The sequence below is a fragment of the Spermophilus citellus genome, assembly GCF_964194105.1.
Source record: "Spermophilus citellus genome assembly, chromosome: 6".
Taxonomy (NCBI): Eukaryota; Metazoa; Chordata; class Mammalia; order Rodentia; family Sciuridae; genus Spermophilus; species Spermophilus citellus.
In genome coordinates, this window is record NC_138187.1 from 159,631,803 (window position 1) to 159,643,074 (window position 11,272).

Sequence of the window (11,272 nt, forward strand, 5' to 3'; positions counted from 1 at the left end):
GGTCTGGGGGTTAGGGGACAGAGAAAGATATTGTAAGTGGCAAAGAAGGAAAGAGGAAATGTGAGCAAATGGATGGTTCTCCTCCTGCAACCAGACCAAAGGAAGAGGGGGTGTCGATGCAGATGGAATTGAGTTTTGTGTGGAAGGAAGGTTAAGTGGTGGGAGGTGGGGATGTGGCTGATGATGCAAGAGGGAAAATATGACAGAAATGACTCAAAGAACAAAAGCCCATCTCACTAGGGAACCGAAGAAACGGTGCTGGCCGTGTTGAAGGGCCACTGGAGACCTGTGACCATGAATGTAAAGCAGTGGCTTTCAACCCAGGGTAACTGTCCTCCTCTCACCCCCAGGGACAATGTCTGGAGGTAGTTTTGGGTTGGCACATGTTGGGTGGGCAGATGGGGGATGCTCCTGGCTTCTGTCAAGCATCGGTCGGGCAGGGATGCGGCTAAGCACGGCACAACTCCCAGGATGGCCCTCAGCACAAAGGATTGCCCGCCGTGGGATATCAGCCGAGCCCAAACTGAGAAACTCCGACATAAAGTGGTGTCAGGGTTATGTCCACACCATCTCTGGAAGGCTGCACAAGGAGACAGTGATCTTCTATGAAAGTAGAAATGGGGCTGCAGGACAGAATGAGAAGAAGACTTTCATCCTATATCCTTGCGTTTTCTTTTAAAATTTGTACATGTACACGTTGCCTATTCAAGTCAATCAAAAGATAGAAATAAGTCAGTAAGAAGTCAATAATGGATGGGCTGACTTAAATATACAATAAATAAAAATAAGATCAGCCATCCGGTTTGGGCAGTTTTTCTCCAGCAACCTGCAACCGAAAGAAATGGATCCTTATGAGCAGAACACAAGGGAAGAAGGAATCATTCTGGAATTAAGAGTCTTTCCAAGGCACTGATTCTAATGGAAGGATGATGGAACTGGGCAGAGAGGGAAGTGAAGCTGGGGAAGGACCTGGTGAACACATTAGGGAAAAGATACAGTTTATTAATTAGAGAGCTCAGTATTTTAAGAATATTTTAGAAAAGAAAATGTTGGAGTAATTGAACTAGAACAATACGTGATAATGTTGTGAACAGAAGACACCAAAAACCAAAATCCAGAGGAGGAATTTTCAATGATAACAAAGTCAAGGGAAAGGCCATGATTGTGAGTAGCTGAAGAAAACAGCAAAAGGTCCTTGTGAGGAGTGGGAGGACACAAGTGCCCAGGTGTCTGGAGGCACCACCCCAAAAGAGCTTCTTCCCGAGAAGAAAGCACTTCTGAAAGAAGAGTTTATGAGCAATCTTGGGTACCATTTCTTGATGTCCTACAGCATGTCAGATACTTTGTGCACATATTAGCTCTTTTTGGCCCAAGAAAGTTCTAGTGATCTGTCTAGAGCCTGTGAAGTCAGTAGGTGGAAAAACAAAGATTCAAATTCTGTTTTTTTAGTTCAAAGTCTGTGCCCTTTCCACCAGACCATGGCTCTGCCCCAGGAAGACACCTCGTCATCAAGTATCTAGAAAGCTGGGCAAGCTTAGCACCAGCAATTACATTGATAATGGAAACTCTGGTTCACAGAGGACAGAGACAGAAAAAGAGAGAAGAGCCTGGCACAGATGAAAGGATTTGCAGCACAGTTCTTCTCACCTTAAAGAATTCTCCTTAATGTGATCTGAAGTCACAATGAAGAAACCATAGATTAAAAAAAAAAAACAAAACTAACAAGCAAAAAACCCAAATCTTGGTGATTTCCAAAACTTATACTCACAATACTTTTGTAGATGCTAAAGTGGAGCTTTTATTACATGTCAACCATTCATTAAAAATGCAAAAAAAAAATAAATATTGGTTATATTAAAGGAAAACAGCATCAAGAGCTGAATGTTGGTGGGTGACAAAAATTTTTGAAGACTATTATTACACTTGGTTGCCAAGAAGCATTCAAAACAGTTTTTCCTAAATACATACTTCATGATCTCACATTTGCTCTATGTATGTGACTCTTTAGACTGATTCTCTCTCTCTCTCTCTCTCTCTCTCTCCCCCCCCCCTTATAATTGCACTAGAGATGCATATGATGTAGGAGTGGACCAAGTCCCCCAAACACTCCTTTCGCTTCTCTGATAGCATGGCCTGGTAGCCCAGGATATGCACTTAGAAGTAAAGATGCCACCAATGGGGTGCTGACCTCCTTGGGTCTCTTTAGCTTATCATGCGTGCCTGGTTCTCCTTCCCCATCCCTGTCCATCCATGTTATAACCATGGATCTGAAGACAGTTTCCCTGAGGTAGCAATTAGACCCACCCTGGGAGTTGGGTTCGAAGGTGTCCTCCTTTTCCACGTAAGTTGTTCTTGGCCACTTAACATGGGTCTAGAACTCCAGGCAGCGGCTTCTCTATGTCCTGCACCTTTGCGTGGCAGCCCAAAGCTCTGTGTTCTTCAGCCACATTCCTCTTCCTCTCTGGCTCATGGACCTTGGGTGAGATGAGGAACTGCAGACCTGCTGGACTCTGTGGTCTCAAGGTCTTTGTGGTTATGTCTTTGCACTTGAACTCAATAGGCTTAAGAAGACCTTCATTCAGGCCAATGTCCCCAGTGCCTATAACAAGGAACCACAGGGAGAGAATCCTCAAGTGCTTCTCTTAGAGCTTATATAAGCCAAAAAATGTCTTAGATTCCTCAAAATTGACCAGAGAGAGCTCAGATACATTGACATATAAATGGTCATTACTGGTGAAGTTGAACACAGCCCCCAGATAGCTGCTGCGGGCCCACATCTGGCCAGTAGTGCAGTAGTTCATCATCTTGCCCTCCATCAGCACCAGGTCCTGGGGATACTTAGAGTTCTTCATGTAGACCTTGTGGCTCAGGGGCTGGTTGTTGCAGGACTGACCCCGGAAGTATATTTTGGAATACACAAAGTACAGCCCAGTGTCATTGATCACAAGGCCACCCTTCTGATACTTCACTCCAGAGATCAGGGAAATTCCGTAGGTGTCTTCCCATTCCAGCGGGCTGGGCCTTGAGTTGGGCTTACCTGAAGTCAATCAGAGAGGAGCCGTCAGCAAGGAAAGCTCATGCAGCCGACAAGCTAACTTCCCAGGCATAACTACGGGCCTGTCCTTCTACAAATGTTCTATCCAGAGTGAGGTAGCTCCCACCGAACGGGCGGAGGGGTCAGAACGTGGCCCATCACTGAATTCTCTTTGTCAAATTGTCTATATCAATCTTATCATCTACACACTAGGGACAATAACAAATGCCCCCAGCCGACTGCAGTAAAAATTACTGAGATAATTTTAGCTATCTAAAACACAGATTTTATGATCTTCAGAACTAGAAGCAACACTGCTAAGCTTTGTGGTCCCTCCCTGAAAGGAGAAGCCAAATCCAGGGAATTTAAAGAAGACATGGGTAGGACCTAAGGGATCCTTGCTCCATCTTCTCACCACAGCCAGGATTCTTCCACTCCTCTATTTGGGCTGAAATTCTCTATCCCTCACACCTCCCCCCTATGTCCAAACCTTAAACAAAGAACTCGCTCCAATACTGAACTTAAGGCTGTGTGCCTGTATTCCCCTATTAGATGTCAAGCTCCTTTGGAGGCAGGAACCATGAGCTCTCTGTCTCCATGCCCTCAAAGCTTGGCACACAGCAGGTACTCCTGAAGTGTTTGCTGGTCTACCTGAGTCAACCTACAGCCTCTGCCTGAGAAACTGCAGAAGCAGTGGCACAGCACACAACCTTGTGTGACCTTTGTCTACTTCTCCTGTATTTGTGGTTTCCAGTGGGAGTGCCCATCCCATCCTGACAGCCACCATTTCACCGCCCATCGTAATCCCAGGCTGAAGCCCCAGGGCCAGGGCTGAGGCTGCCTCTCACTCCTATTTCTCCTCTGGAAGCAGAATGAAACTTCCAGAAAATCAGAGAAGCACTAAAATAATTCACCACTCACTCCCCACTCTTCTCTGTGGCAGGAACCCCTCCGGGTCTTTAAAATGTTTGAAAAGAGTGGGCTCCCTCGGATCTCATTCACTCCACAGCTCCAGTCTAGCACTCGCCCAGAGCAGGGGCATGCGACTGACCCCCTAGAAAGCTGTTTCTTGGGTTCCAAATACTGTTGCTGGAAAGCGCTTGTCCCCAGAACTGGTCACGGAAACCATTCTGCGCTTTGCCAAAGGCTTTCCCAGCCCCCACCCGGGGCTTGCAGACACAGACCTGTTAAATGGGCCGCTCTCCTCAGTGCCTTTTTATCAGAGGGTGAACTGGGGTGGCCTGTATCACAGAGAGATAAAAGACATACGTAAAATGAGATGCCAGCTACTACCATGGTGGAACTCAATCCCATTTGAATACAAGATTTTAAAAGCATAGGTGGCGATATTCTGAGAGATTCTCAACAACAGTCTGTGTTTCAGAAACAGGTTGAACAAAGTAAGCCAAATTGAAATAGACACATATGTTCATTGTAATGTTACACTGTGCATAAAACTGTTGTATCAGTTATTTCGTTTAGAACTTCCCATGGTATTGAAGGTAGGGATTATTGTCCTGACTTACAGTTGACAAAGTGAGCTTGGAAAATGGATGACTCAGCATTCAGAGTCACCGATGGGACCGATGCCCAGTCTCCTGCTGTAATCCAGGGCTCTGTCCACTCTGGCTGTGCTGCCCCAGGGACACAGAGAAGAAGACTGCTAATGTGTCTCCTGGCTACCAGGTCTCTTCCTACTGGCATTGTACAATCTGCACCCACATTAATCATTCTAAGTCCTCAGCCACCCATGTCACTGAGACCTCAGACACCTCTGTGGCCCCACGTGATTTCAGCCTCACTTCCTCCTGCTCACTCCCACTGGACACTGCCCCTGGTCCTCCACCTGGGCCTGCACTTACGCCATGCTGTCTGCCTGGATGCTGTCCCAGAGAGATTTCTGTGCCAAACTTCAATCCATTCTCTAAGCTCTATCGAAAATGTCTCCTTCTTTGGGAAACCTTCCCAGATTTAAAGTCAACTATGTTCTTTCTCTCCTTTGAAACCTAAGACCCCTCTGTTTTTACTTCTCCTGGCAGTTCTGACTCCCCTTTTCTAAGGAGATGTCCCCCATCAATTGCATTGAAAAATTTTGAGATAAATTTAGCTCTCTGAAACAAAGATCTTATGATCTTTAAAACTTGAAAGTTTTAAACTTTGTTGTCCCTCCCTGAAAGGAAAAGCCAAATCCAAGAAATTCTAAAGTTGGATAGGACCTTAGGGATCCTTGCTTAATGTAAAAATTGTTTTATTTCTCCCCCCCCCCCCAAATAAACAGCAGGTTCCTCACTATATGCTGACTTCATCAGAGTGAGTTCAGCCTGGTTCCTAACACGAAGCTTGCCTTCAGCAAATGCTCAGCATATTAAATCAAAGGAGTTGAAACTGATAATATTTTCCTAACCAGACACCGTTTCTCCAACCTTTAATACGTTAGCCAAGGTAGAAAGCTGTCACTTAGCTAATTAACTCAGCTAACTAAGACATTCAGGAACGACTCACAGGAAAGATGCCTGTCCACCTCAGGCTAGTGATCAGTCTATGAAAGTCCCCCAGGTGTGAAAACGGCCCTGTCCCCTGTGAACATTACCTGAGCAGTCGTGACCTCTTAGCACCCAAGACAAACCACCTCGAGGGAGGTGTGAGTGAGCAGGAAAGGCAAAACTGAGTTTCCTTTACATTCCCATACCACAGCCATCCGGGCAGCTCTGCTGGCACGTGGCCACAAACTAACAGGAAATGGAACTGAAAACCACATGTTCGAATCATGATATCCTTCAGAGCCTAGTATAACACTCTCCTCATACAAGGTACTCACTCTAAATATCTGCTGGATAAATATTAGAAAGGCATCCTAGACAGTGGTGGGGACTCCTTCCTGCACCAGGGCTTTCTACCTGCCACTGGAAGCACCTACTGGCTTGCTCTTGTCTACCTTCCATGCATACTGGCTGAAACTAAAATTTAAGCAGGTCTTTTCCTCTTATGTCTTTTCTTTGCATGTTTTATATCTCTTATTAGTAAAGTTACTAATTTGATTTCCATATGATCATTCACCAATTTCTGGTCCACCTGGGTGGATGTAGAGAAGATAATTCTTTACTGCGGTTGGTAGACCTGACTCATCTTTTCATTTGACTTCAAAACACTAAAATAACTCCATGAAGTGGGTGAAAAATGAATAATTAGGTGCCCATCTCACAAGCCACATTCCACTGATTTTCAAAGTGATTGTACTTTAGAAATCCTCCCAGAGGCTTCAGTGTTCTATTAGTGCCCCCGGCTTGTATACATCTGGGCTCTCTAACATTTAGAAACTTGGACACAGAACTTAGGCCCAGACATCCCAAAGATGCGGAGCTGCCCTGGGTCAACGGCAGTAGGCACATTCTGAGTCTCCACCAGCTGCACTGAAGATGGCCGGGGTTTGCTGTTGCCAGGAAACTTTCTACTAAGTTTCTAAGGATAAGATTTGCCTATCATCTTTGCGGAGGTATCCTGCTTGGCATCTTTTCCCCATTCCATGGCTATTACAGAGACAGGAGTTTCTCTATTTCATGAGGCACCAGACCATGTCCTGGAAGGACCTATAGGTGACAAGCCATCAGGAGACTTTCATCTAGCCCCAGTTCCATGCTGATAGTCTTGGGCATGTTATCTAATTCATCTGTTGTTTCTCTTCTAAAAAATAAGATTTATCTGGACCAGGGAAGCTCCCTTCTAATTCAAACCAAATCGAAAACTTCAGTGAATCTGTGTTTATGACAAATGAAGAATACCCTAAACTTTATCTGTCTACAGCTTCCAAAACTCTGCCCTGAAATCTCCTGAGGTCAGGGTTTCACGTGTCTTCTTCTTCCTGTCCCAGATCTCAGGCAAAGGGTTCTCCTTTGTTGTCAAAGGCAGTTCATGAGTCTTCTGTGGGTGAAGCTGAACTTCCTTTGAAGAACAGCTGAAGTGTACCCTTGGGTCCCCAGTGACTTCAAAAGAACCCCTACTGTGGGCAATTGATTGTCCACTTTTTGAAATCTTTGTCATGTCCTATAAAATACTTTAAAATAAAGCTTAGCTCTAATCATTTCTAGAGAGTTTAAAAGAGTGGAGGACATTCCCCCCAAACATCTCCCTTTTCCTCCCATGGAGTCACAGCCACTAGCACCCGTCCCAGAACCAGGACATGTGAGAAAGGGCCAGGCCTGGGTCAGTGGTCTGGAGCTGGGGGCAAAGGCCCAGGTCTATTTCTCTTTTCAAAGTGAAGTGGAAGTTAGTTTGAATTATGAACAGTGCTCAGCTACCTGATTTTGAGCAAGTAAATTCACTTAATATTTTAAAATAGTTCAAGGAACCATATTGACCAGAGATTCAAAATTAGCCAGGATTCCTCTCATAGTATTCATAAACCTAAGAATGGGACAAAATTCAAGACATTCCACCAACTTTGTTCAGTTCTGAGGATCATCTTTGGGAACTCAGGGCTCTTGTATAAAAGGACTCACCTATTTGCTTCTCCAAAGATGGTTCTGTATTTCTTTGATTGATTGACTAGCAAAAGAGAAAGAGAAAAGTTGTGTAATTAGTTATCAAAGCAGAAGAGGCAGAATTGTCAAGTAAAGCAAGTCCTAGAAAGATAATTTAGACACCTCAAACCCTTGCCTAACTTAGACCTTAGCCAAGCAATTGTGCCTCACTGTCCCTCCGTTTTGTGTTTTGGAATAGTACCGACATTTTAAAAATCTTTTCAAGGAAATTTAATTTGGTCTATGAGTCAATTCCTTCTAAGCAAGACTCCAAATTATTTCAGTTCCTCGAATCACTAGTTATGAGGTGGTAAATGGCTCAACCGACTGGCTTGAGAACTGAGAAAGGAAGGACTGTTTGCCTTTGATTCTTTACAAGAAAATATTCCCTTCCCTTGTGTGAGCCCACACTCCCTCGCCAACAACAGGAGGGTGACGACAGCCATTGGTTCGGAAGACAGGACAAGAAGGTCTGAGGAGCACCTCACAAGCAGGGCAGGGCTCCATCCATGTGGCTCACAGCTGCCGGCCACCCGCACTGCAGCAGAGCCCTCTTGCCCAGCGACTCCCGGGCACGGAAGCCCCCATACCAGCCTTACCTCGCGGAGTTCTGCCAGTTCCTTTTGCAGGTGGAAGAGCTGATACATTCCCAGGCCCAGTCCAACCAGGGCCACCAGCACCATAAAGAATATCACCAGGAGCCACAAGCCTGTGTTGTGGTCCCTGCTCCTCTTCAGAGGCGGTGGTGGCAACGGGGGCAGCGGAGGCAGTGGTGGGGGTGGCGGTGGAGGTGGGGGCGGGGGCCTCCGTTGACCTGGCCTTCTGGGCACAGAGGATGGACAGGCGAAAACTGACTCTGGAGGGGCCCAGGAAGAGCTGGCACTACTGTCCACCCAGTAGATCTGGGGATACGGGTAGTTCAAGGGCTGCTGCATGGCAGCCAGTGGCTCGGGTCAGCCGCGGGGAAGGGTTTGGCTTCTCTCAATCCTGCGGGAGGCTGAGGTGTCGAGGTCAGGTCTCCTGTTGCTGACTGCTCACGAGAAGGGAACACAGCTGTCTTTATAGTGTTTCCATAACTGAGGGAAACACCTCTCTCTCTCTCTCTCTCTCTCTCTCTCTCTCATTCTCTTTCTGTTTCTCTTGAAAGACACCCACTTGCTTTGTATCTGAATCTAAAAAGCCTCAAGAAGCTCAGAGTAAACCCCTGGAAGCTTCCGCCCACAAGTTTCTGATGAAGGCCTTCAAAGCTCTGCTTGCTGTCAGCACCCAAAGAGCTGGGAGGCAGTGCTCACCGTGCTCTGGTCCAACAGAGCAGTCGGCACTGGGTGCAGCCCTGTGGGCATTAAATGGGACCCAGCTGCAGAGAGACGGACCCTGGAGTCATGGCCAGAGAAGCCACCTGCACATCCTACCTTTAGCATGAGGAAATCCACCCCCCCACTCCCCACACACGCCTTTGGTTTCCCACACCCAAGTGTGATTTACCCTGACATTGAACATCATCATAACTGACAGGTTGACACCTGCCCTGTCCACTCCACAGACCAGCTCAGAGGTGGTCAGAGGTTGCAAACCAGCTGCCCATTGGCTTTGAGAAGCCTCAGAACTGCTTTGCTTACACTACGCAATCTTTTTCTTTCATTAGTCACCCACTTTTTAAAACTGATACTGTACACATTAAAAATATATGTTTCCATTATGTTTTGAAATATTAGAATATTGGAAACTCTCAAGGCTCTCTCTGCAAACCCAGTAAGCTACCCTAGGAATGAGACACAGGGGCTCCAGGTCACCCAGGGCCACACCACTACACCGCCTTCCCCATGCAGTAGCTGTTCTGGTCCCTGCAGGCATTTCTGCTCATAGACCCTATTACAACTCCCAGATGAAATTCATGGTGCCCAGTTAATTGAATTTCAGATAAATAATTTTTAGGACAAGAATATCCTGAACATTGCATGGAACTAGTAAAAAAAAAATCCATCATTTATCATAAATTCAAATTCAACTGTGTGTCCTCCAATTTCTTGCTTTTGACTGAAGCTGGCAACCCTACTTGGGTAAACCTCGCCCTTTCCTCTGGCCTCACATAACCTTTATATGCCAATAACTTCTAAGAACTCAGCTTTAGTTCCAACCATTCTCCCATAGAAACCACAAACCTCCTACAAATTCTTATTTTCTATTTTATTGGAGTGCTCTACTTTTCAAATTTGATCAGTTTTTATACGATCTGGGATTTCTATGTGCTCATTCTGGCTTTTTCCACCTGCAGCAAACCAACACAGGACATATTATTTCCCTGTGACGTTCTGCCCATCCCACCCCACTCCCAACACAACCCCCTTCTCTCGAGGTCACTCCCTCTGGTGACAACCCCAGCTCCCCTCTCTGCCTCTGCCCCAGCCTTTGACTGGTGTCCCAGGACTGCCGAGGCGGTTCCTGTCACCCACCCACTCCCATCTTGCCAACTGCTGTGGCCTCTACTTCAGGCTGGGACGTCTCTGGTTTTCTAGGTGTGACTTCCACAAAAACTTCTCATCTTCCTCTGCTCTGTGCCTCCTCCTGATTCATTCTGTGACAGAGAAAGCAGAAGCCCATAGCTCCCAAGCAGGAGCTGAACAAAGTGAAGAACAAGCAAAGACAAAGAGGGCAACTTTAAACACTGGCATCAGGCTTGGTGATGCCAGCAAACGTCATGTGTTGGCAAAATCCTAGAATCAACACCTGTACAAACAATAACGGGGCCCCATGAGCTTTTGGAGATACCGAAACCTTCTGAGGAGAAATAATTAAAGTATATCTTTAGCTCTGTGATTGCTGAATTTATAAGATTTGTCCTCAAGAGCTGGACTTAATAAATAAACCAAGTAATAAATCAACCAAGGCCCCAACAGGCTGGCTCTGCCCACCACCTCCCACACCTGGGAAACTCAAACTGGGTTCTTCTTCCAGCTCTTTCCCCACTCTTATTTGCACCTGCATCTCTCATTGCAGAACCCGAGTTCCTTGAGGAAGGTAGAAGAAGGATTCAGAGCTGCCCATCTGTTTCAGGAGAAGGAGGAGGAGTCGGCTGACCAGTTGCAGACAGTCACAGGGAACAAATTTTAGTGTAGGACCAAATCAGATAGCCCTCCTTGTACGGGTTGTGGTGACTTCCTAAGTACCTTTCACTAGATGAAAATTCAAATTTGTTTTTCTTTCTTTCTTTTTTTTTAAAGAGAGAGAGAGAGAATTTTTAATATTTATTTTTTAGTTCTCGGCGGACACAACATCTTTGTTTGTATGTGGTGCTGAGGATCGAACCTGGGCCGCACGCATGCCAGGCGAGCGCGCTACCACTTGAGCCACATCCCCAGCCCTCAAATTGTTTTTCACTGTGGTCCCTCTAACATTGTACCTTTTCCTTCAGAAATTGTCCTAACCCTCTAGAAACAGGGTTGAAACATGCTCCCAGAGCTTTGTGTGAGTCACAGGGAGGCTGGAAGCTCAGAGCAGTGAAGAGAAAGGGCTGCTCTTTCTGTCTGTCCATTCCTGCAGAAGCAGACCAGGGCTCCAGAGGTGACTGGGCTGTAGCAGAGAGCCGCTGCAAACCCTCCCGGACCTAGAGAAGACTCCCAAGAGCAGCTGCCGAGTCAGTAGAAAGGCCAGGCCTTGCAGTCGTATCAGAAGTGACCAAGGCCCCGGTGTGTTCTGAGCCGGAGTTCTTTCACTCGCAAAC

At 46.3% G+C, this 11,272-nt stretch overlaps 1 protein-coding gene across 2 annotated transcripts; it reads right to left on the bottom strand.

Moving 5' to 3' along the window:
• Nucleotides 1-2,047: 2,047 nt before the first annotated feature.
• On the bottom strand, nt 2,048-8,551 carry FASLG (Fas ligand). 2 transcript variants are annotated; one of them, XM_081299973.1, is made up of 4 exons: nt 8,151-8,551; nt 7,531-7,576; nt 4,219-4,275; nt 2,048-3,037 (listed from the first exon to the last, which is right to left on the bottom strand). In XM_081299973.1, the coding sequence occupies exons 1-4, from the start codon at nt 8,484-8,486 to the stop codon at nt 2,643-2,645; spliced, it is 834 nt and encodes a 277-aa protein (XP_081156099.1). In that variant the 5' UTR covers nt 8,487-8,551; the 3' UTR covers nt 2,048-2,642. The 2 variants fall into 2 exon arrangements, with proteins under 2 accessions (XP_081156099.1, XP_081156100.1); XM_081299974.1 differs by lacking the exon at nt 4,219-4,275.
• Between the last annotated feature and the right edge of the window lie 2,721 nt (nt 8,552-11,272).